Consider the following 27,079-nt stretch of genomic DNA (forward strand, 5'->3'; position numbering starts at 1 on the left):
AATATTTAATGACCAAGCAAGGAGGTGAAACAAGAAAAACAGGAGCAGGACATCATTAAAATGGCCTAGTCTGATTATCATTCTGCGTTGGTTAGCGACAAGCCATGAATTGAGGAAAGGAGTACACTAATGGCTATGAAACGCTCTCGGCTAATGGATGCTAGTTAGTGGTTATGGGCCTGCCCCTGCCACCACCCCCCCCGCCCCCCCCCCCCCTCTCTCTTCCCCCACAGAGCCCAGAGGCAGCAATGACATCAGAACGCAAGCGATTCCTGCGCCCCGTTAGCTCGCAGACGCCACAGAAAGCACAGCCAGGACGAGCTCGCTTCCCACGGACTCGGCCCTTCACAGTAGCGGAGGGGGGAAACGCGAAACGGACCGCGGATCCGCGGCGCCCGTCTTCCCGCCGCGCCTCGACCCGGCGCGCACGTCAGCACTTGCGATGGCCAGGGTGTGTGTGTGTGTAACAGCTACAGAGATCATCTTTCAGCCTAGAGGTTTTGAATCATTAGAACTCTATATTAACCTGATAAATATTGAACACCTGAAAAACCATTTCTGAGGTTGAGTAGGTAAAAGCCAAACGGCTTACCCTCTCATAAACTGCTTTCTAATTTGTAAAAAAAAAAAAAAAAAAAAAAAAAGTAAACAGATGGGATAAAAATTACAGTTGAAACATTCACAAGTTCAATTTTTTTTAAGATATATATCTTGAGCTTTTGAAACTAAACATAATTCAGAGTGCCAAAAAGTGAATGGATCTCTCTCCCAATAACAGCTTTGAACACCAATCGTAAAAGACAAACAACGTTCGACTGCGCCTCTGTTCTCTCCCACTCGACATGTAATACAAAACCTACAGAGATCAGTCAAATCCTAATTCAAAACAACAATGGCCACAGGACACGAAATGCTGACAATAGAGTGCAATATGCACACGCCAACGGAGGGGGGGGGGGAGGGGGAGGGGGAGGGGGGGTCAATTCTGGTACAAAGGATAAAAAGAGCAACGGGAGAAGAATCCTGATCTTTTGGTATGCACGTCATGGGTCCGTTTGAATTCGTCCAAGAATTGTGTACTTGCGTTGAGCGTGGAGGAATCCCTTCTTCCTGCGGGTCTGTGCGAGCAACACCGATGTCCATGAACAGACTGGTTAGATGTCTGACACGTGTGCGTGTGGCGAGGGTCTGGTCCGTGGATGAGAGAGAGTGTGTGTGTGTGTGTGTGTGTGTATGGGGGTTGGGAGCGCTCTGTTTGGCTGTAATGGTGGGCCATGGCATCATGTGATGGGACTACAGCAGTGTGGCGGACAGGCAGGGACAGTCAGTCATTTTGGCTATGTACACATTCGTAGTCGGTCCATGGCTCCCCCAGGCGAGCGTCATTTCCTCAGGTCTAATACACACACCTGGAAGACAGGAAGGAGCACAGCGTCAGGGCTGAGATCAATGACCACACGTTGTCCACCACGAATGGTTCCGCATTTGTGTCATGTCGGCGCAAGGGGCCCTTTTCACGGCAGCCATTTTGTGTTTAAAAGGCAGGGTAAACACGGGTGCAACCAAAACCACATTCCGGCTTACCGGTATGTTGTGCCCGCCCAGGTCATTGTGGGGCGCCCCCTCCCCCCCCAATGTACTGGAAACAATGGCACCACAATCTACTGGGTTATTTCAGAATAGGATGGCGGACAAGGGGCGACAGCTCGCCTCCCTAATCGCTTGGACCCATGGAGTCTCAAATGCACTCCTCATGTGAGCAGACAGACAGACACAACATGGTAGTCAGTGCGGTGCAATACATCCGCTGAAACTCTAGGGGGGTCATTTCTTATATAACTCGCCCTTTTGGTATATGATATAACAGGGGGTGATTGACAGATCGCCTGTCCAGGGATTGCGCAGCTTGCCGATCACAGACCAATAGCAGGCGGAGCTGCGGCTCTGGGGAAACGCCCATCTCTCACGTGAGCTGCGCAAGGACCCCAAGATGGCGACTTTGCTGCAAAACGTGAGTCCAAAAAAATAGTGGATGGGCTTGTCCATATTATTGAGGTCAGCGGTCCTGAGTCACTACTGTTCACACTAAAGCCACATGATGCATGTGTCAGTCTGCTTCCTTCATGGTGTGAGCTGACGACGACAACTTGCTACCGACGTTCCCCTTAGCGAGCCCAGTTGTTTTTCCAGCCAGTCGTGTTGCAACATTATATGACTTATACTTCCATCTGATCAAGGCTATTTTCAGATTGTCTCATTCACACACACACTCACTCACTCACTCACTCACACACTCACACACACTCACTCACTCACTCACTCACTCACTCACACACAGCGACTCCAAGGACATAGGCGCAATGAATTATGGTTCATTGTAATTCTCCAACATGCGTTCTGCATTTTGGAAACATCGCATTTTGCATCAGGGCAACCCAAAATGAATTCAAAACAAATATTTACCTTCTGCGGTGTGGATTCGCGTGGGCGGACCACTCAAATATGAACAGTGGAAGGGAAACACTGTTCAGCGCCCCACACATATTTGATCATTCAACATCAAAACGTTTCCATAACTTTATACCAAATGTTCATGACTGCACTACTGCAGCTTAATGTGTGAAGCCACCGTTACTCATGTCTGATAGGGGACACATTCACACAAACCTCCACACCAGGGCACGAGCCTGGTGTGGAGGGGTATAAAGAGGTGTGACTATATGTGAGGGACTACTTTCATTGGGGATGATAAGGGGCTCAACAACTCACCGATCCGTCTGACGCACTGGCTCCCACTTTGTCCCCGGTGGCGTTCCAGCACACCTCGAAGATCCCTCCTGTCCCCCGGTAGCTATGGACTAAAGCACCCGTCTGAAGACACACAAGACACAGACACACACTTAGCAATGGCAGGCAATGACTTTAACGTACAACTTTTCTCACTGTAGCCTGTATGCCATGTGTATTTCTGTCATTTTAGTATCAATACAACCAGGACGGCTAAATGAACTCCCGCTAACGTTCCATTGACTTCCATATTGTACTCCTCAAAGCTGTGTTAATGTGCGAGTGTGTGTGTCTGTGTGTGTGTGTGTGTGTGTGTGGTTATAGGTGGAGTGTGTCGTCCCGCACCTGAGTGTTCCAGATGTGGACACACTTGTCGAAGGAGCCGCTGGCCAGGTGCCTGCCGTCGGGGCTGAAGGCCACGCTGTACACGGGCTCCTGGTGGCGAGTGAGTGTGTGGATACACACCCCGCGCTCCACGTCCCACAGACGCACCGTGGAGTCAAACGACGCACTGGAACGGGGGAGAGAGACGGGGAGATGAACCGTACCTCGTGAGGATAAGCTGCAAGCTACTACATGGATAGGGTGTGTCAATTGGAGATATAGACATGGGACAATATGAAAACTTCATGTCACGATTATCCTGGCCAAAATAATTGCAATTCACGATATTATCCCCATAATCATCAAAAGATGCTTCCAACTCTTAAAATGGCACTAAAATATAGTGGAATCAGTTTAGCTTACATTTGGTAAAAGAAAAAAATATATATATATACATATATGTGAGTGTATATATATATATACATACACACACATATATATACACATATATATACACACACACACACATATATACACACACACATATATATATATATACACACACATATATATATAGTATTATATATACACACACACACACACACACATATACTGTGTGTATATATATATATATATATATATACATACACACACACATCTATATATATATATATATATATATATATATATCTATATCTGTTCAACATGGGAAATGGTACCTAAACCACCCACATCGTTCCATTTAGATTTTCTTTTAAATAATTCATGAATTTAGGGTACCCTACACATGATGTAATGAGGAATGTGTTACTTCACATATTGCACCCTATTGGCTGCTGCAGCGCTTCTGTCCTGCAGCAGTTACAGTCAAACAGCCCAGAGGCATAACTTATACCTCTTATGGTAAGATGGAACGTTCCCCTGAGAGCAGGGTCGGTGTTACAGTGCTGCGGTGGCTCTTACCTGGCCAGCATGAGGTTGGCGCTGGGGTTGTTGGTCCCGGGGCCCGTGGGGCTCCACTTGATGGTGTAGATCTCCTTACTGTGGGCCTGCAGGTCGTGCACACACGAGTCCTGCTTCATACTCCAGATCTACGGCACAAGAGACGCGGGTGTTGATATATAAGAACCGCTAGACTGAACACAATGCACATTGACATCGGGAACACGTGTGCGATTGAGGCTGATCTTTGCGCCTCTTTTGGTCACTGTGCAATATTCACTGTGTGTGTGTGTGTGTGTGTGTGTGTGTGTGTGTGTGTGTGTGTGTGTGTGTGTGTGTGTGTGTGTGCGTGTGTGCAGTCCTGGCACTGACCTTCAGTGTCATGTCATCGGAGCAGGAGGCCAGCAGACTCCCAGTGGGATCCCACTTGATAGCGTTCACCTCATTCTGCAGCGTGGAGGAGGCAAAAACACAAGACGTGAGAAAAGTGCACAGGCAGCAGCAGGATCAATGTCACCGCGTTATGAATAATGAATGCTTTTATATCAATACATCAAGGTATCTCAATAAGTCCTCATCGATATAAGAATGTCACGCGCGTGTGTGGCGTGCAGTGTGTGTGGGGGGGGGGGGGGGGGGGGGGGGCGGGGCGCCGCGGATGCCTCGAAACCACGGCTTGATCTTTCAGAGCAGTGCGGTGGGTCTTCCACTGAAATCACGTTACTTTTAATCCCTTCTAGCACCCAAACAAAGTTGAGTGACTTTGAGGAGAAGCCAACTGAGGCAGTGTGCACAGTGCCAGCAGTCGTGTCAGCTATCCTCCCAAAGCTTTTAAGAGCAGCGATCCTTCGTTTGTGGAAAGAGATCTCTCTAGTGCTATACCAAGCTTTAGGCCAGGCTTACACATTCACACCAGCCTTTTATATGATGCTCTCCTTTGTTATGTATGAAACACTATACAACCACCACACGTTTGGACCAATGACTTCACACCGGCGATGTAGCCTAAGATTAGAATGTGTTGTGTGCATCACTATGGAAAATGAGCCCATGGCTGGCCTGCGTTAATCACAACGAGAAACACCACCATCCTCTCCCACCACGTGAAAAGATACATGTTGCGTACATGTTGTTATACAACATACAGTACATGTTGTTATGTGCGTTACATGATCAAGTGCAGCTTTAGCTCGTTGTAGCGAGCTTCTATGAGCCTGGTGATGACGGTGCGCGATAGGGATGTAACGATAACCGGTTTTAATGATAACCGTGACAAAATTGCTTACGATAACCGTACCGTTTCAAATTTTCATTATCATTAAAACCGTGGTACCGTGATTACCGTGCTTTGAAAAAACATGTTAAATACTGTCCATCATCAACCAAAGTCGGCAGCAGTCTCACAGATGCAAATGTGCAGCCTTGGATAAATGATTTCAGTGAGTGTATCAATCCTTTTTGGGTCTGAGTTTTCAATATAAAACATTGTCAAATTATTTCAGTGAGTCTCTCAGTACTTTTTGAACATTTTCAGCAAATTTTTTTGAATACCATGATAATACGATAACGGTGATCATTTTGGTCACAATAATCGTGATGTGAAATTTGCATACCGTTACATCTCTAGTGCGCAATGGAATGCGATATGCTGGTTCAATTAAATTAATCAGATCTCGAAAATCTTTGCCCTCAACAATACTTGTGGGCGGCGTATCCGTCTGATCGGCCTCAATCAAATTTGCACATCCCTTGGGTTATCGCAGCTCCTCCAGATCATTAACCAGGGTCGGATGTACGTGGTTCAAGTGGTACATCGTTAGGGTCGTTGTTGTGTTGTACGCCATTGCAGTGTTTACAATGAACTACGTAATTTATTTATTTTTTGCTCAAAATAATCCCACGCCAAACTTTGCCTTGATCTCTTGCATGTTTACTTTGGTTTTCTACGGCAGCCCGTAGGCAGAAAATTGTTTAATTGTGCCCCCGGTTGGTATGATGTCTCATTGCTGCCAGCTGCCACGTAGTGAAATTCCTTCATTCAACCTCTATTCTAAACCAACGTTAGATCAATCAAATTCCACGTGATCGATAAAACTTAACCGTCAATTGTCAATTATCGATCGTCGATAAATCATGCTCATCCCTAACTTTCCCCCCCAATTTATTTAACTTGTTGTCGATTGGCCATGGCAGTTTGTCAAGCTTTGGAGGTTTACCACCTCCAGAAGGAAAAATGATTGTTAAACAAAAACAAAAAATCTTATACAGTGGTCGGTTGCTGGTTGGAAGAGACAGAAAACCTATCAGCCTCTGCCTTGGCTGGTGGATGGTATGCATTTCCCTGTGAGGCAGCCTTACCGTGTGTCCCTGGAAGGTCTTGACGGGTCGGTCCTGGCCCAGTTTACACACATGTATGCACATGTCTGTGCTGCACGAGGCAAACGTGTTGTTGCTCTGCCAGTCCACGTCCAGAGCAGGCGCTGTGAGGAGGCACACAGGACAGAGACAGAGGGACGGTGTGAGGAGGCACACAGGACAGAGACAGAGGGACGGTGTGAGGAGGCACACAGGACAGAGACAGAGGGACGGTGTGAGGAGGCACACAGGACAGAGACAGAGGGACGGTGTGAGGAGGCACACAGGACAGAGACAGAGGGACGGTGTGAGGAGGCACACAGGACAGAGACAGAGGGACGGTGTGAGGAGGCACACAGGACAGAGACAGAGGGACGGTGTGAGGAGGCACACAGGACAGAGACAGAGGGACGGTGTGAGGAGGCACACAGGACAGAGACAGAGGGACGGTGTGAGGAGGCACACAGGACAGAGACAGAGGGACGGTGTGAGGAGGCACACAGGACAGAGACAGAGGGACGGTGTGAGGAGGCACACAGGACAGAGACAGAGGGACGGTGTGAGGAGGCACACAGGACAGAGACAGAGGGACGGAGACATGATGACATTATAATATGTAGGGCTGGCTGTCTCTGGATTTTTTTTTTTCATGCAACACTGTGTACTATACTTACAAACTTACTGATTTAAGAATATTTTTTTTAGCTTCCTCTCTTTGGTGAATGAAAGCACATTTGATTATGTAACAGGGTAAACTATTATCTCTGTAATATTTGCGCTAATTACAATTGTGTTGCCCACTGACTTTCCTAAATAAATTCTGAGCATGCTGAACTGAACTCACCCAGTTCAAATTCTCATCCTGAGCTGTCATTTTTACAAATGCCACACTGTGGGTTTTCCATATCTTTACACGCCTTCAAATCAATATATCAAAAAATGGTTTTGTATATTTCAGATAGATGACCATGTGCATGTAACTGAAAAAAGCACACTAGAAATAATATACAATTCTGTTACACCATCTGGACTTTCCCTCTTCCAACTGTTTGTATTGTGTTCACTCTGCTTCACCATCACTTATGGTAATGAGGGGCGGGAGGTGTCTGTGTGATAGCTGATGACTGATGAGTGTCTTTGATAACACCTGTTGCTCATTCATTGATGTATGTTGCTGCACAGACTAATGTTAAATCAATCTTCAAAACGCAGCTAGCGAATCAAGGTGTTTGATTGCCAACGAGTCAGACAGATAGCCTCCAGAGCTTAGCCTCACAGCGGCTAACAAACATTTGGCGTTTGCTGCTACAGTCAGTTCTACTTAGCTATGACAAACAGAGCAGTGCAGTCTGTGTGTTATTATTAAGAGTGTGATACGAGTGGCTTTGCTTACTTCCCCCTCTGACGACAGTTAGCTGCTGTCTTCAGGAATAAATAAACCTCGCTGTGCATTAGCTTAGCGGCCTAGACAATCACTGTCACTCTCCAAGCGGGTCTGAACAGACAGTTGTGCTTTCACTGCCGGGAGCAGCAGCAGCAGCGCGTGCACACACACACACACACACACACACACACACACACACACACACACACGCACACACACACACACACACACACACACACAGGGTAACATCTGTCTAAAAAGCTCAGGTCTCCTGTCACTCACCTGAGTGGAAAGGAAACTGTTGTTTTGCCTCTCCTGTGTGGGCGTCCCAAATAATCGTAGTCTGAGCAGAGGAGAGATATTCATTAATTATTAACACTAAACTAGCTTCAGTCTGGAGTAAATCAATAAAGAGAAGACATCAAAATCAAAATGTATCCAAATTGTTCTTTTTCTCAATAAAACTTAAATGATGTGTATAAGTTCCTCAGATAAGACAGGAAATATGTGGGGAAGCTATATATATATATATATATATATATATATATATATATATATATATATATATATCACACAAACAAGGCATTTTTTTTTTATACCTCTGATGTCTGGATAGTTTGCCTGTGCTGCATAGAGCATGTCATTACACTTAAGGACACTAGATGGCGATGTTGAACAGGGTCCATAAATTACACAGATGAAACTGTCTACTACTTGAACTTGACCGTTGGGAGAATGGCTGCACAGCATACACAGATTTGGGGGGCACTGAATCATAGTGGTGCCAGCAGCAGTGGACCTCTAGTCTTCTTTCAAACTGCTCCATGCTCGTTTGTTGTGACAGAACGTGACATCATGGTTTTGGTGTAAATCCCACGACTGTTGACCCATCGTATTTGTTTTTGTGCTTTTGAGGTGTGTGATTATGGTCTGAGGTCTGTGAAACCTACGCACACAATGCATGTGCTGCACAAACCAGAACTACAAAGAGGTATAAAACGGAATAGAGCTACTATTGTCTAGGGGTGTCAAAAATAATCTATTATAAGATGCATCGCGATGCGGACGTGCACGATTCTGCATCGATTCACAAATGTCAAAAATCGATTATAAAAATAAATAAATAAAATAAAATATAATGGAAGTACATGCAGTTGTTTATTTGGATCATAATACAATGCAATTGCAAATGCACGTTTATTTTAAAAGTAGCCACACAGTGAGAAAAAATAAAGTGAGAAAAAATAAATCAGGTATTGGGGAAAAAAGTGATAAAGTGATGCATCGATTGAAGATGCATCGATAATCGTAATCGAATCATAGCCCTCTGAATCGTAATCGAATCGAATCGTGAGGCCAGTGAAGATTCACAGCCCTACTATTGTCTATGTACTATGTTGTCCAAGTTGAAGTGTAGAAGATCAACATCACATTTTATTTTAAATATCATGAAGCAACTTAAGTATCCACAGCTCGTCTTAGACTAGGGCCTTTTAGTGCAAGTTATCTGTGCTCTTCTTCAAACTGCCACTAGGTTCTCTAGAAGAACTATTCCACTTCCGAACCCTGATCCTCAAGAGTAAATATTGAACGTCCTAACCTAAAAGAACTAAAGTGGCAAGTCTGGATGAGGAATATCTCAGACTATGACTATAATGATTATATCTTGGGGAAGCTGCACCCCTTGGCACAGTTACCTGAGAAGGGTTGAACACAGACATCTGAGGTGTGAATACAGATACCATTTGTCTTACCTTGTCTACACCAGCACTCAGGATGAAGTTTCCTTTCTTATTCCACTTGAGCGCAAATATAGGACCCTTATGTTGACCCAAAGTACTGGCCAGGTTACCTGAAAACATGGGAAAGACCATGTCAGTTCTTCATAGGAAAAGGACTATAGGATTTGTACTGAGAGTTTTGGAGAGCTGGACGTGATGCAGTATTCACCTTATTCACCACGCCCACTTTCTCTCTCTTCCGCGTTACACGCAATTGTATTTGTTCTTCCGGTTCAGCGCTAGTTGGCGGCCAATTTCAAAACAAAACGTCACTATAATAATGAATGAAGTTTGGCAACATTCAGAATTAAGCTACACTGCGGCCAACTTCAGTTACATGTTCATAGCGTTACTGCTGCGAGGGGTCGATGGCTGTACCCGGTCGGCATTTAACGTTAGTCACAAAAGCACGTCGACAGTGTTTTCTCACTGCCAGTAGCCTACAGTAGGGTTTGACAGCTAGTCGGATAGCTAGTCCGACCGGTGTCAGCACAGCCAGCGCTGCCAGTCCTCGCTGCTCGTTAAATATTTCCAAATAGGCGTTATTCTGATAAACTGGTCATATATATGTTACGTTCTCACCCGAAAAATATTAAAACTTTAAAACAGTTTGTTTTTTTGCTTGAAAACAGCTTTTTGGCAAGTCTAAAAATGACTACGCTAGGCGTAATCTACTTCCGTGTCTAAAACCGGAAAGACGATTACAAAATGACGTCATGCAGAAGCGTCCTTGTATGGGCAAAGAATAAGGTGAATAAGCTGAAAGTCTTACCGTCCTTTGTCCATATTCTGGCAAAGCCGTCATACGAGCCTGTTGCTAGCAGTGTTCCCTCACTCTGAAACACACAGGCAATCCTCATTATGTCGCCATCAATCACATACAATCTTTCTCAATTACAGGCGCATATATTTGGATTCCAGCAGCGGCAACCGATATACATTTTTTGCCTCATTTAACTTTGGCAAATATCTTACAATTTCCCAATTAATATGCGGCTCCCAGCTTGTCCCGATTACCGAGAGGGTTATTTCATGTTAGCTAAAATATTTGTGCTGATTTGGCATTGTGCATTAACTTGTATTACCCGGGGGAAAAATAGCTTGCAGCTGAGCAGCAAAAAAAAAGAAAAAAGAAGCACCCTCCCCCCCTCCCCTCTCCTCTCCCGGGAGTGACTCGGCCCCATATATCCGGTTGGGAAGGAGAGCCAAGGAATGCCTTTGGCAGACGTAGTGGTCACATGCACATACACACACACACGCAAACGCACACAGCACAAGATTAGATTACCAAAAAACTGGACTCAGTGCAACACACACACACACCCCATCCTATATCATACTGTACACACTGTACAACTACACACACACTCACATTCCAGTCTAGTGAGGTGACGTCTTTGTTGCTGGGTACGTCCTGCCCCCCCTCCCGTATGCAGTGCCTCAGCACCAGCTGGGTGGACCCGCCTGTGCTGTTCTCACTCAGGTTCCAGATCCGTGCTGTCGAGTCCCCGGACCTACACACACACACACGCACACACGCACGCACACGCACGCACACGCACGCGCACACACGCGCACACACACACACACACACTAACATTAGGCACAGGAATATAGCTCAGAGTCTTAATGCAGCACTGAAACTGGAATAAAAACTAACTGTCATTACTATTCTTGTGTGTTTTGGCTGAAGCCAAAGAAACACATTGGGTCGACTGCTCGCGGTGCAAAATCAAGATGGCGCAAAGCGAGAGGTGAGAGTGAGAGAGAGCAGAGGAAAGCGAGCAGTAGGAGGCTTCCTTCTCTGGACCACATGTCAAACTCTTGACATTTGCCATGTTTGTGGCCTTTTCCGTCTCGGCAAAGTTCTCAAGAAATTGACACTATAGTTAGTGGGCGTACTATTGAACTTACTCCGTTTCCTCCAAGGCATCAAATGTGCCGTTTGTTTTACGCCTTGTTAACGAACAGGGATGATTTATTAGTAAGGCTGCAGGTTGAAATAGACCGACACGACTTCAGGCTCGGTGGTAAACACGAAGGAGTCGACACTGGCCCTGGTGAAGCCTGTTTGGCTCTGCTATTAGCCTATTTCACATCCCACCCAAATGAGCCATTTTGTGTCTAAAAGGCAGGAAGTAAAACAGGTGCAAGCAAGACATTGATTTAGAGCCCCGGGACTGACACCCCATTTAGGTGTTCCAGTCCAGGGGCTCTAAATCAGTGTCTCGCTTGCACCTGTTTTACTTCCTGCCTTTTAGACACAAAACGGCTCATTTGGGTGGGATGTGAAATAGGCGTATTAGAAAGTTTAAGCTGCTTCTTCGTTGAATTGAAGAAGCAGATGCCATCTACTGAACGTGCGTGAAACAAGCTAACGTACACACTGGTAGATTCCCGTGAAGTGGCCCGTACCTCTGTGACTTGATAGAATTTAGGAATCTGTCCCTAGGAGTCTTTCCCTGTCTGGATTACACATCTTTTTCCATGTCGTTCCAGAACCTGCATGACCAGAGAGCGCCTGGGGAAAGGGAACAGAGGGGCGGATGGGAGTGGGGATACTGACCCGGAGGCGAGGAGGTCGTTCACGGGGTTCCAGGCACAGATGAAGACCTCGGACTCGTGGCCCCTCAGGACCATGGCCTTGTTCTGGGGGATCTCCACGTCTCGGTCCACCTCCATCATCTCCGAGAGGTGGTCTGCAGGAAGGAGGGACGAGAGAAAACAAGAGGAAATAATGTCACCGATACACAAACGAAACACGACAGATTTATGATTTATAGGCACTTACTGATCAACACTGAACTACTATTGCCGCATTTCGACCGCATAGCCTCTAGGGTAATCTACTCGCGTCTGGTAATACCTGTTGGTTTTCCACCGCAAATAGTACCCCCTCAATGTGCCCACCCCCACAACTGGTCGTCATAGCGACGCCGCATGAAACTGTTGTGCTGTGAAACTGTGTATACCATGAGATAGCCTCAGAAGCTCCCTTTTATAGCCACCCTACTCGTCCACACATGTCCAGTTAAAGCCCCTACATGGAACTTTGACCTGGTTATGACATACTGATGCCTCTATATCAGTGTTTCTCAACAACACAATATTTTCAAGTTGAAGCTCAGAAAATTGGCGGGCGTCTTAGTTTGATGAGCTCTGCCGAGCTCCATTTTTAAGCTAGAGTGGCGCTTCTGATATTGCCGGAAACTAGACAGACATCCGGACGAATACGTAGGTACAAGGGTATGTAGGTGTTATTTCGCCTCGCTGGGAAGCAGAGGGTAAAATGGGTGGCAAAGTTTTTCATGAAGGTAAAAGGGGTTCCTTGCGCTCCCACATCAAGAATGATATCTGAATGAAATTGGGCTCATGAGAACAGCAAGAGTCTTAACTTAAACTTTACAGCCATGTTTGACATACATAGGGATTAAGATAAGGTCCTAGACACATGCATTCTCTGCATGCAGTGAAAATGTTATTCTCACCCCCCCCTATTTACACTGTGATAGCTAATCTTAGCTAGGTGTAAACAGTAAACACAATCTGTACAACAAACTCCTGTGATTCCTCTCTCAGCCTTCCTCTCTCTTCACTGTCAGCCCCGCGACACAGTGAGATGCTGAACGTAAAAGCCATGCCAACAAACACGTTTGTAGTGTTTGTGTTTGTAACGCGGTATCGACAATACACACGCCGCAACTGTTCTGAGCTCAGTACAAAAGTGCAAACGCCTGAGGAAGAAGATGACATGGAGCTGCTGACTAAAACGTGTCAGTTATGTCTCTCTCTGGTTTGAGATTAGCTAGCATCACACCTTTTGTTGAAATGTCAGCAGCACATGCTGAAATGCCCCGCCCTGACACATACACACGTAAGACACACACACAAGCGAGAGGCACAAAAACACACACACACACACACTAATAAAAGACGCGGGCCAATCCCAATCGGCTCACACAGCCTCTCGTAAACATTAATTCTACCGCAGCAAGCCACACCTCTGTGCAGCAAGCCACGCCTCTGTGCAGCAAGCCACACCTCTGTGCAGCAAGCCACGCCTCTGTGCAGCAAGCCACGCCTCTGTGCAGCAAGCCACGCCTCTGTGCAGCAAGCCACGCCTCTGTGCAGCAAGCCACGCCTCTGTGCAGCAAGCCACACCTCTGTGCAGCAAGCCACACCTCTGTGCAGCAAGCCACGCCTCTGTGCAGCAAGCCACGCCTCTGTGCAGCAAGCCACACCTCTGTGCAGCAAGCCACACCTCTGTGCAGCAAGCCACGCCTCTGTGCAGCAAGCCACACCTCTGTGCAGCAAGCCACGCCTCTGTGCAGCAAGCCACACCTCTGTGCAACCCAGGGATCATATCTTGGACAGAATCATCAACATTTTCCACACTGTGGTCAACTCGGTTTCCGAGCACACACAAAAACCCTCCTGTTTTAAGTGCTGATTGGAGGATTCCTTTGAGCCGTGCGAGCATCCTTACTGGCTAAGGTGTGGGCGCCGTTCTCCTCCCCGTTGGCAGCGCCCTGCTCCCCGTTCTTGGGGCCGCCCTGGGGCCCCGTGGCGCTGCCGCTGCCCGCCGCCTGCTGCTGCTGCTGGGCCAGCTTGTCCCTGTAGGCCTGCTGCCTGGTCTGGACCACGTCCGGCATCACCGCGTCGATCAGAGACAGCGACTCGATGGGCCGTCCGTCAAACAAGGTCCCGTCCTGCACACAAAACATGCCCGACGCTGAAGACACTTTTGACTGTTGTGTGCAACTAGAATACTGAAGTAACCAACCAAGATGGACGCTTTCGATGAGCGACACTGTGCTCTGCTGCGTCGTGGTGTTTCTTGTTTTCTCTGTTGTTAACTCAGTGTTTAGTTGTAACTCGACCTTTTACTTTGCACTTTATAATTTGAGATTGTTCTGTCTTGCTCCATCATCTACTAGTGATGTGACCACTGCGCTGCATACTTGCACTAAGTCCAATTCCTCATTTGGAATCTAATTACTTACAATGGCTATTAAAATATCTTGGAAAAAAAGGGTGGGGGTGGAGTATAAATAGACTTCTGCAAATGGAAGATACATGTTGTTAATTATGGCCATTGCGACAGATGATACCTTATGAGAAAAACTGAACAAATACAGTAAAAGGTATTGAAAAGATATAAGGAACCTGACACACCGGGTCAAGATATAAAGCTGGCAGTGTAGCGCCACCTGCTGGTGTGAAGACGGCTGACTGACCTCGTTGATGCTGACTTCGGCCTCCACGTACTGCAGGCCCTTCTGGATGATGGAGATGAGGGCAGCAGGGGGCACCAGGGCTCCATTGATGTTGGACTGGCTGATGTGGCTCTCTATGCCGAAGGTGAACGCTGAGTGGGAGAAGCCTGCAGGAGAGAGGGAGGATTTGAAGAACGGGATGGAGGGAAAGAAGGGCAGGATTTAAGAGAGGAGAAGAGCAGGGAGGGAAGGGGGGAGGGGTGAGGGAGGGAGGGAGGGGTGAGGGTGAGGGAGGGGTGAGGGTGAGGGAGGGAGGGGTGAGGGTGAGGGAGGGAGGGGTGAGGGTGAGGGAGGGAGGGAGGGGTGAGGGAGGGAGGGAGGGGTGAGGGTGAGGGAGGGAGGGGTGAGGGAGGGAGGGAGGGGTGAGGGAGGGAGGGAGGGAGAGAATGAGATATAACAGGGGCGGGTGCAGCAATTACCTGCTGAGATGGACAGCATAGCTCTCCAACACGTTTTCCCCCCCCATCCAGTATATAACATGAAAAATAAAATCATAAATGTTAATTAATCCAATGCTTCCCGAGACCTACCTGACTCTTGCAGGTATCTGTACACCAGGAAGTTGACTTCATCACTGCTTATGCTCATTTTTAGTCCTGGTGGTTAAACCATTGGGTCAGTGCGGGATGGGAGCCTGTGGAGGACAGAAAGCCTCGACTTAGTCACAGCGCTTATTATTATTATTATTATTACACACGGTGTTGTTGTTAAGCTGAGGCGAGCAGGAAACGCAGCTCGCTTTGAAGATGGAAAAACATCTTCTTCAACGCTAATTCACAGCGGACATCCTGCAGCACCACACAGATAGGAAATAGTCAGATGACATGCTAGCTGGGGGGGGGGGGGGTGTTACGGCTGGTGTGAAAGGGGCCGTCACACGCAGAGGGAGGATGATGTAACACCACCAGCTCGCTACGTCACGTCGCTCCAGACCAAATGGACGGGGGAGGGGGGGGGGGGGATCCATCACCTTGCTTGACCTAGATCTTGTCATTTCTTAACAGAGGAAGTAGGCAAACACAAACGGTGATGGTCATTTGGCACAGTAGTAATTATGTTTCATCTCCTCTCTACGTCATTTGGCACAGTAGTAATTATGTTTCATCTCCTCTCTACGTCTGGTTGGAGAAGCCTCCCGGCACTAGGCAGCGCACCAGTTTCCATTCATTAACCTACAACTGGAAATAATTAGCAGCCTTCTTCTTAGCGAGGCAGGCTGGCTCTCGTGGACCAGAACTTCTGGAGGAAACGGGCTTTAAACCGCAGCAGCAACAGGCCCCAGCATAGCTTGCATCCCGGCACCGTATTTATTCAAGCAGAACCCGCACTGTTTAAACGGGACTGTGGAAATAAACAACGGGGCTTGGACGAGGGACAGAATTTCCACTGCTCCCGCCGTGCCAGCCCGCGGAAAAGTCAACATGTCTGCCTTCCTGCCACCTCCCAGAGGCGGAGGTCCAAGACCAACTGGACCAGGAGGCCAGCGAAAGCCCCTCACCAATCACTGACAAGGTTGTCGTGGTGCTTCTGACCTTCTCACAGGGAAGCCTGCAGAACGGTTTGCTCAAATCGGAATATTTCACACAGCTGAAAAAGGTTTTGGTATGGAAAATAACTGACAAAAAGACAAAATGTCCACGCAAAACACAGTGCATGAATTTAAAGAGAAAATGCACGTGTACCACACTAGGTATGCTGTAACAACAGTACAGTATGATTTTCCATTGGATTTGGTTCAGTATGGTAAGTGGTATAGAGAGAATGTGAGGTACGTCACACCGTGGACTAGGGTGACCAGATGTCCCGCTTTGTGCGGGACTGCACAGCATTTTCATGATTTTTCACGCGTCCCGCAAATTGAGAAGATGTCCCGCATTTTGGGCGAGAGAGAGAGAGAGAGAGAGAGAGGGAGCGCGATCAGACCAAGGCAGAGAGAGAAATAGAGGGAGAGCGGGGGAGAGAGATAGACCGAGAGACAGAGGGAGAGCAGGGGAGAGAGAGAGCGTGCACACCGCTGCTCTCGTCTGCAGCACACACTGTGGCTCGAGAGATGTGCAGCGCACGGTTAACTTCACATAGTGCAGCCTGAGAGATGTGTATTCCCAGTAACTAGTAGCAATAATAACAATACCAATGGCCAAATACTTACCATACTAATGATAATAGCTACTACCCATATTAATACAACAGTGCATCTTTGCACAAAGCTCTCAAGTGTTGTATAACTGGCACAATTGAAGACAGCCTCAAATCTTTCTCAACAGCTGCTACAGGCTATTTGCAACGGGCAATTATAAATTCCATTCTAAGCTGTGCTCTTATTGTGATGTTAGTTAATGTTTTGTTCAGATGAAGCTAGCCTACTATGGTTCTACTTCAATACCTACAGTATATGGTTCAGTAGTATATTGTTCTAATAGAAAAGTCTGACTAACCTTAATGTTTTCGTGTGTGGAAGGCACACACCTGCCATGTGTTTAATCTGTACATGAAGCCATGACTTGAATCCCATGTCAGCAACCTGTCTGGTCTGTTTTATTGTAGCCTACACATTTTAGTCAGATAATTTATGTTTTTATTTGCAGATTGTGTGAATCAACCAGAGGGCAAAGCATAAAGAGGGGTGAATAGAAATGTATATTTTTTGTAAGTTAGAAAATACAGTATATAAATTTTAGACTGCCTCAAATCATCGGTAGCGTGTCCCACATTGTCCCACACAAACGTACTCTTTGTCCCACATTTGGTTTGCTGGGATCTGGTCACCCTACCGTGGACGGGGGCGCCGCCATCTTGTGAGGAAGGCCCTCTTGTACATGTGCTTGCTACGGCGGCTACCTTTTGTTTTGTTTGGCTACGTCATCATTTTAATCAGTGATTTAGAAGGGAAGACAGAAAGAGGGACTCTACCGGGAGAAATTGAATCTCGATGTCATTAAATGAAGCCTTGTGGTGCCCCGGGCCTACAAATCCTATTCTCCAGACGTAAGGGATCATGCTTGTTTGGTACAGACCACAGTAAAAATCACAAGGTCACACCGAGCGACGTGGATTATATTTGCCACGAAAAGTTAATTTAGTCAGCTGGGGTCGGCAAGCATGCAGCAGGCTGTAGCGCCGTTTATACTGCTCTCTGAACGAGCTAGGTCATCAAGGTGAGCTGCGTGTGTATCCGTCACTGCTGCTACTTCATATCAGTGGGCTAGCACGGGCTTTGACAGTGGAAGCTGCGGAAGTGATACCGAAAGCTGTAGTCCCCCCGAATGGCCACTTGAGGCCGGCTCCAAAAGGGAGTCATTCCCCGTTCACCCCCATGTGAAAACAGGACTAAGCATGTTCACAGCCTGGTTCAAAACACGGTTTTTGGTATATATAGTTAACTTCACCTTTCATAACAACTGTACAGGGGGGGATACAACTCATCTGTTTAGAGTAGAATAGACGATTTTTGGGGGTGATTGACAGTGATCGCGCAGCTTGCCGATTGCGGACCAATAGCAGGCGGAGCTGCGGCTCTGAGAAACCCCTGGGGCCAAATGTAGAAAACTGTATATTTAGGTGTAGAAATCTGTGTAGCTCTAAATAAGAATGTCACCCAAATTATCCTTTTTTGCCACATCACACTAGTCAGACTCAGAAGACTGCGTACAGTATGCATGGTGTGAGTACGGTACGCAGATTCTCACAGCCTGTGGATTTGTATAATTTTGTAAACCTGTGTGGAAAGTGGTGCAGCACACTTTTCGTGTGTGCACATGATTTATAGATTTGGCCCCTGGTCTCTTGCAGTCTTGCATGAGCTGCGCAATAACCCCAAGATGGGTTATACGCTTCATATAAACAAACAAGTTGAATTCACTTGAACTCACATTGGGTTGGTTGAATTAGGAAAGCAGTGTTTCCCACACATAGAAACATTTGTGGCGGCCCACCACAATATCAGCACTGACCAGCACAATATCAGCACTGATCAGCACTGACCAGCACAATATCAGCACTTAACAGTGAACACCACAATATCACCACTGATCACCACAATATCAGCACTGACCACTAGAGCCCGACCGATACTGGATTTTGGAGGCCGATGCCGATACCAATATTAGGAAGTAAAAAAATTCCGATATTGATATATCGGCCGATATTCTTATATTATATAATACACATTATATTACACAATTATTTAGCAATGATCCCTCAAATATCAAACACTTGACAAAGATATGACTTGACATGACTTGAGATATGTAATGTAGGGAGGATATTTTACAGCTTATCAATAAACTTTATTGTCCAAAATGACATCAATATAACTTAAGACATACAAAATAAAAAAATATCGGCATATCGGCCAACATATCGGCCGATACCGATATATCGGTTATCGGCCAATACCGATATATCGGTTGGGCTCTACTGACCACCACAATATCAGCACGGAACACCACAATATCAGCACTGACCACCACCTGACCACCACAATATCAGCACTGACCAGCACAATATCAGCACTGAACAGTGAACACCACAATATCAGCACTGACCAGCACAATATCAGCACTGAACAGTAGAGATGCAGCGGTATGAGTTTTTGACGGTATGATAACCTTGGACAAAAATACCACGGTTTCACGGTATCACAGTATCGCGGACCTTTATGTGTTATTGTGAAATCTGGCAACAACAAAAATACTTTTTTTGTGTGCCATTGAACAAAATATATTTTATTTTATTTATTTAATCTAATTAATTTATGTAAAACTAAAACACATCATAATATCAAATAAATGCTTATCTTGATGACTTCTTGATGATCACAGGCTCAGCTAGCTACACTGATTGCTGAGACTGGGCAGCCGGGGGGAGGGGCCACGTAACTGTACTCTGTCTGGACACTTTCTCTCTCAGGGGGACACAGCTGATACCGTGGGGAAGGTATGACAGCCAATCTTAGTGGTTTTGAAACCGCGGTATACCTTCAAACCGGAAACCGCTCCATCCCTACTGAACAGTGACCACAATATCAGCACTGAACAGTGACCACACACAATATCAGCACTGTCCACCACAATATATTTTTCCGAGGTAATGAGAGCAAGCAAAAAACGGTGTAGCACTGCTTACCCGGCCCCCACCCCCGTCCCTCCTACCACCACTAATACATCCGGATTGTGCGGGAAACACATTGACATAAATAATACGGACATAGCTATCCCATAAAATGTATTCTCCCTGGCGGAGTTCAAACGTTGGCCGTCACCACCTTGATTTTTCGTCAGCAGAGTGGGAGGGAATGGGTTGAGTCCTTCCGCAGTCCGCACCTCATGTAAGATGGATTGGTCCGTGATCGTGATCACTGGACAGGCGATCTGTCAATCACCCCCTTTTCTATCATCAATTTTACTCCAAATAAGCGAGTTATATAAAAAATGACCCCCCTACAGTTGTTATGAAAAGGTGAAATTAGCTATATAGACCAAGACCGTGTTTCGGTCCAGGCTATAAAGCTGTTTAATTACTGTTACAAAGTGGGGCATTTTAACAGGAACGATGGGACTTCTGATTCCTGCCTGAAGTGGCCATTCGAGGAATTACGGCTTAAACAAAGACTTACGCATCTTCAGGGGAAAGGTGGTGGGCTTGCCCACTGGGGAAACACTGGGAAAGACTGTGTGCGTTCTTCTTTACATTTTCACAATTTCTCAGCTCCGCCAGCAACCTGATTGGCGTTTGAAGCAGAGTCCTGCACCGGGTCGGGGTTCCGCGGGGCCCCGCCGGGTACCCGCAAAAAACGCGGGGGATGGGTAAAAAATACACTTCTGTAAATTGGTGGGTCGGGCGGCGGGTAAAAATTAACTAAATGCGGACGGGCGGCAGGTGGAAGAACGACAACGTATGAGCCTTGTATGTATGTTTTTCTGTTGCACTCAGATGGAGGCAGGGGGTGTGTCTGGCAGGGGGGGGGTGTCTGGCAGGGGGGGTGTCTGGCAGCTGGTCTGACTCAAAGAGGAAAAAAGTTTCAGACGCACGTTTTCGCTTTGTTTACATAACCGGCATCGTTTCAAGTATGCGCATACTGTGCAATGTGTGACGCTATATGGACTGCACAAAACATTCAAAACTCAGCTGCGGTCAAGGTGATTGATTGGAGACAATACGAGTCGGACAGATAATATAGTAGGCTAACGTTAGCTTCCACTACAGTCAAACATACATTTTCATAGCAACAGGCAACAACATGTCATGGATGGATAGCGTGAAAGTGGAGAGGTCTCATCCCAACGTGGATTTACGTTCCTCCAACAGCAATCATAAAGGCAGTATGGATTATACCGGGCATATTGGAAATAGCTGTTAAGTCACTTTGCTTGCTGTAACTGTCTGTGTCTGATAGCAGAGCTATCCAGCTGGTTAGTGAGCTAGCAGCTGCTAAAAGCTAATTAACATACATCATCAGCTGACGAGTCTCGGCCAGAAAGACTGCTGTTCGCCTCCCGTGTGAAACGGTGGCAGTTTCGTTAGGTTCACTACAAAATGTTTGCACTGCAGAAGATTAACGGTTATTATATATATGCGGTTCCGGATCGGAGCGCGGGTCTCATGTCTGCGGGGCGGGGTGGGTTGCGGTACTGATTGATCATATGTGTGGGTTCGCGGAGTGGGGTCGGTACTGCACGTCGGTCTTGAAAGTCAGACCCGCGCAGGACTCTGGTTTGAAGGTGCGTTTGTATGTCGCACGACGCAGTGATTGGCCCAAAGGACCCTGGCCCGCCCAGCCAGGAAACTAGGTTCTCTCACGAAGCTACACCATGCTTTACTTGGCTAAGTGAGACTGCATGAAGTGAATTTGGCATGTGTTGCCCTGCAGCATGGTGGCAGGGAGGGGGGACACAACAACAACGGTGTCTGTGGGCAACTAATGTATTCGGTGTGCCCGACCACCGTGCAGCACCGACAACACCGACTAGACTACCACGGCAAGCCTGAGCGCAATAACTGTCAGTATAATCGCAATGTGATTTTTTTTTTAAATGCATATCGTGCGGCCCTACTGGTGGAACTATGTCAGCTCTGAAGAAACAGGCATGTTATTATTTATGAAACCTAGGTTAACTGTAGTTGCTATAGTTACACAACTGTCTGAACAGGGTCCCATAAGATTCAAATTGCAGTGGTGAAACCAAACGGTACTGATCCTGGGTCAAACCACACCCAGGCCCAGACCCAGCATTGGTGCAGCAGTACAGTACTTTTGCAGTGGAAAAAAAAACATATTAAAACCCCAACCCTCTGATCTAAGGACAGCTAATGAAATAGCACAAGTACACCGTGACCTATATATGTTGGTGTTGGTCCGTGACGTGTAGAGTACTGCTCCGGCAGGGTGCCTTCTTCTTAGAAGATGAAACATGTCCAATTTTCAGTGGGAATTAATAGGGCTGGACCAGACTAGAAGCTGCTCCTCCTCCCTCTGCTGCAGCACAGACAACAACCCGACGGGCCGCTACAACCATTCCTTCCCACAACACGAGTCGACCACATAACCTTGAAGCCATGTTGTTTGCACAGTTCTCCCAGTGAGGCATTTCAAGACACTGAATGTGTTCAGTAAAGATCTTCACCATGCGATGTAGACAACAGAACGGAGCCAAAATTATACATGTGAAACGGTGGTGATGCATGCTGCACAACAACACTCAAACCCATCTGCAACCAAGGAGATCTACTGTACAATTCCCGTCCTTTGTCGCATCACCGCTCAAGGACGTTTCTTTCTCTCTCCATCTGCTGAAAACATTCAATTTGGACTCGACATTCCAAACATAACTCCTAAGAAAAACACGCCAGCTCTGAGAATGCCACGCGGGGCAGCTGGCGTGTTTGTTTGTCTACTATCGTCACGGAAGGAAGCAACTAAGCCCACATGCACACGCTAACAACACTTGTGAATGGCAAGTGTTTCTCTTTCCACCCACTCTCTAGCTGCTTCAGGTCATGGGGGAAACAACACAGCAGCCGGGTCATTGATGGACATGTGTGAGCAGTGAGCACCCGCCCTCCATGCTGCCCTCCCTCCAGTTAGTTACAATGCTGAGTGAGACCCATCCCCCTCCTCTGTGCGACTCCTGACACCTTGCCAGGGGAATACTATCTTCCAGTATAATAATGTAACAATGGAAAGAGGGGGAAGACTGTGCAGGAAAGGAAAAACTATGCAGGAAAGGGAAAAAGTGGCAAAGGTCTGACATTTAACGCTGCAGGGAGATTACTGTCATATGCATTGATACAGTACCCATGTGATCAAGATGTCTTCAAATGCTCATCATAGCGCCGTTGTCCCGAGCAGGAACTCTGGGCCTCTGAGAAAAAGAAAAGGAAATTACCGTGTTTAACGACTAAGGCTATATAGGCACATAAAGCCACGTCAATGGTGCACATCACATATAGAAGTCTGTAATGGACTTTACTGTACTGTGTCTAAAATGTGAAATCACTTGCACTCCAAGTGACAATTTCATGCAGGCAAAATCTTAAATATTCTTCATCGATATACCCACGTGAATGTTTCAAGAACAATTCAAAGTTAAATAAAAAATGGTTCATTTCATTCCGATATTTTCCAACTCTTTTGGCCGATTCCCGATGCGAATACAGATATATGCGCGCATACTTTTCCATCTATTCAGAGAACATCAAGTCTCTTGTGTAATGCAATTAACACATTATTATGCCTAACATTAATCTTATCGTGATGATGGCCCACTGGCAGATGCAGACATTTTCTAAATGCACACATTTACTGGGCAAAATAAGAAAACTACTTCAACTTAGATTGTGTAAAACATGCCATTTTTTTGTTTATGTAACACTTTCTTTCAAACAAAACTAAGATTCATCCTATTTAATGATGCTCTCCCTGAGACAATCCTAACAATAGCCACCACAACCAGGGCATCTGCCTGTCATATCGGCAGAAACGTTCATTTCGGGGCGATGGCGATATTTCATTTATCGGCCGATACCAATGATATGGCGATATCATTGTGCGTCCCTCTGACTCTTCAAACTTTGGACAAACCACTGCGGGTAGGAGTTTTGCGCTCTTCAAAGTCCCAAATTCTCAAGAAATGCCAAAGTAAAACCTTTTGCGTGTGTACTATTTGATCAAGCCAATACAACCACACAATCAAAAAGGTACAGAACATAATGGTTTTGCATAATCAGTGTTACTACAAGTTGTCATGATTGCAATAGATCAAGTGTCAGCGAGTGGGAGAAGATGCAGGAGAATGTGAATGGGTGCAAGAGAAAAGTGTAAAAAGGGGTGTGTCACTAAACAATCAGACAAACTGGGTCAGCAGCGTAGCAGCCAAAACAGCCCTGGATATTTGTGCTCTGGCCCAGGAAGCAACATGTACCTTAAGCCCTTGCCCTTGATGATTGTCATGGAAGGCAGTATTGTATTATGCCGATGTTTTTGTTGTTCATCGTTTCAGAACCGAAAGTAACGTTATAGACGAAGACGGGCACAGTTCAATTCATTTATAATTGATCAATAACATTACATTTCAGCATTCTAATGATTTACAATTACCAACATCGTATTACTGGTGCTGGATCAACACATTGAGGTCAAGGACTACAGTGGTTGGGTTTTTTCTTTTTTTATATAAAGCAAGATACTCCGTTTTATAACTAATTGAGCTAATCTGCGTCATCCAGATTTTGTCGCCATTTCGTAAAGCGCTACGTTATCTAGGCCGGGCTGAATTGCCCCTCGTGTTGCTTTCGTGTAAGTTGACTGCACGCAAGTTATGTCACCATGCGAATCTGCCGGTAGCTAAACTAGCCACCTAGCATCGCATGCTACTTGCGGAAATATAATACCCATCCCCCACACAGGGTAGCGAGTGAATGGGCTCAGCAAACGACCGAGCAAGCGTGCTCTTCGAGCTAACGTGGGTGAGGGACCGTCACCAGATAGCCTCTGCTAGCTGCCAGAATATGTGCCTCAAAATGTACTTTATTCACCTGACAAGTGTATAAACACTTCCTCTTTTCATCAGGTAGAATGTGGCGATGAAGCGCTGCATTAATGAAAGCTGAATTATCTGTGTATTATCACTCGTGAGGGTCGCATTAACGACAACGTTAATAAGACTGTCAATTGTCCGGTAACTGTCTGCCTTTCCGAAGCCCTGCCACTCCGAACGTTAACTTCCATTATTCGGACTGGCGGTCGTTTACCTTTTTTTCATAGGCCCCACCATTACGAAAATTCCTGCCTTCATTATTCGAAATGTCGGCCCTTCCTCGTTTTTCTAAAGGAGCCGCCATTCAGAAGTGCCGACCTTAGGTTTAGGCGTGGTGGTGGGAGAGGTTAGGTTTTGGGTTAGGGTCTGGGGGAGGTTAGGTTTGGCGTGGGGCTGGGAGAGTAAATAAATAAGTTATGTTTATACAGCAGCTTTCACAGACAGTCAAATCAAGTTCGGAGTGGCGGACCTTATGGAAATCGGAGTGGTGGGATTTCTGAGTGGCAATATTTCTGAGTGCCGATATTTCGGAGTGGCAGAACGTCGGAGTGGCAGCACGTCGGAGTGGCAGCATGTAACCCAATTGTCCACATGTCATGAGTCAGTAAGTGAATATGCGGGAAAGCCTAGCTAAATGGAAAATGGTCTTAATCAAGAACTATCTCTGCACATAGACAGTTAATAATCTAAACATCACAAACAAATGGCCCTTTCTTTTCTATAGCTAGCGTTAGCTAACTGTTAATGGGATTCGCCGCATATTACGACTCAGGTTAACGAGTTAGCCAGTCGGCTTCACCATGAGCTAACTAGCTTGCTAGCTAACTAACGCTAACTGGTAGTCGTCTTGGCGGCCGTGCCCATCACCACACATGCCAGCCAAGCAAGGCGGTCTAAATCTGGTTAACTTGAAATGAGTCACCGAACGTCAGCTATATGGGTTAGCGTTAACTTTAACGATTCTAGCTGATTTCAACTGAGGTTAGTGGACCTGGCTAAGACAGCTTTTTGAAATAGCATATCTAGCAAGTACCATCAGATCATCAGCTAGCTAATGTTACCATTCAAAACCTGCTAGCGCGCTAGCTAGCACTAGCAGGCTAACGTTAAGCTAACGACAGTGTTGCCGTAATCCCGTACCTACTTGTGTTAAACCTTTCAATAGACGATTTCTTCTGCAGCCCCTGTGTTTGAATCAAACCATGTTATCTTTTTTTATCGATTGCAAGAATGATCGTTTTCGCACAGAAATTAACGATCATATTAAAGCTAAAGATCCAGGCGGTAAGAAGCCAGCAAGGGCTTCAGACATTCGACACAGTGGAGTGACCCGACCTGCGAAAATGAGCTGCCTGTAACAGTACTGTATTATTTCCAAACACCACTCACTGAAGCCCAGCAATGTCAAGATAAACCGAAAAGACGTGACAGCGTCACTATCTTACCGGAAAATACGTTGGAGAGAGTCGAATATTTATATTTGTCCAATTCTAATCCATATTTATTGTGTGATGTTTTTAATTTAACACAAACGAAACCAGACAGAAAACAGATTTGTTATTTTTCGCATTAATGCAACAAACACAAAAATGCATAAATTATGATGAGTCTAAAAATAAGCTCTTTGGCCGTTTTAAAGGTTAACACAGCAAAACGGAGCGGGTTCCCTTGGCAAACCCGACCAATCAGACAGGGAGGAGAAAAGGACTGAGGCCTCCGGATGCTTGTCCCGCAGCCAAGCACCAGTCATAACAACAGTGCCTCGCCCATCCCCCACTACACCTCATTTTCGCCTGCGCGGTCACCACTAGCCATAGATTAATTACACCCCACCCCCTATCCTTTGCTCAGTCATTCAGACTGGGAAAGTCAATAACAAGCTGACATCATCATTGAAATCTGTTATCTGTGTTTTACACTGATATTTTGTTGCTGTATACATAATCCATAATCACACCCTATCTCCAGCGCCATGTTCCCCTCAGAGATGACAGCCAGGAAGTACGTACGCCTCACCCCGATGAGCCTGTTATTCCATCATGTAGGCATGAGACCCATCCCCATTCATCCAAATTAGGCTGTGACCTTCAGAGTTACACTGTCAGTGTCAAGATGCTGCGGCGGCCTACCCAATGTCCACACAATGCACCTTGTGTGCTTGCCTGAATGTGAGTATTGGCATCTGGCCCCATGCCA

General features: G+C 46.3%; 1 protein-coding gene across 2 annotated transcripts; it reads right to left on the reverse strand.

Annotated features, from left to right (window-relative positions):
• Positions 1–659: 659 nt before the first annotated feature.
• LOC310797062 (F-box-like/WD repeat-containing protein TBL1XR1) lies at positions 660–26,157 on the reverse strand. 2 transcript variants are annotated; one of them, XM_083659345.1, is made up of 16 exons: positions 26,028–26,157; positions 23,143–23,209; positions 15,380–15,483; positions 14,811–14,956; positions 14,060–14,282; positions 12,140–12,272; positions 10,946–11,087; positions 10,346–10,409; positions 9,547–9,644; positions 8,075–8,135; positions 6,412–6,533; positions 4,426–4,500; positions 4,075–4,202; positions 3,133–3,298; positions 2,770–2,871; positions 660–1,409 (listed from the first exon to the last, which is right to left on the reverse strand). In XM_083659345.1, exons 3-16 carry the CDS (start codon positions 15,435–15,437, stop codon positions 1,383–1,385), a joined length of 1,545 nt encoding a protein of 514 aa, XP_083515471.1. In that variant the 5' UTR covers positions 15,438–15,483; positions 23,143–23,209; positions 26,028–26,157; the 3' UTR covers positions 660–1,382. The 2 variants fall into 2 exon arrangements, with proteins under 2 accessions (XP_083515471.1, XP_083515472.1); XM_083659346.1 differs by having other exon boundaries at positions 26,024–26,139.
• Between the last annotated feature and the right edge of the window lie 922 nt (positions 26,158–27,079).

This window comes from Poromitra crassiceps (genome assembly GCF_964638095.1).
Source record: "Poromitra crassiceps genome assembly, chromosome: 23".
Lineage (NCBI taxonomy): Eukaryota > Metazoa > Chordata > Actinopteri > Beryciformes > Melamphaidae > Poromitra > Poromitra crassiceps.

Bases quoted from the DNA above. Each gene is read 5' to 3' on its own strand.
- LOC310797062 (XM_083659345.1), bottom strand. From the start codon at position 15,437: ATGAGCATAAGCAGTGATGAAGTCAACTTCCTGGTGTACAGATACCTG. The intron at 6,534-8,074 runs GTGAGTGACAGG...GCCTCCTCACAG, and splicing joins ACAGTTTCCTTTCCACTCAG to CGCCTGCTCTGGACGTGGAC. The intron at 3,299-4,074 runs GTAAGAGCCACC...CCCCCGTTCCAG, and splicing joins GCCAACCTCATGCTGGCCAG to TGCGTCGTTTGACTCCACGG.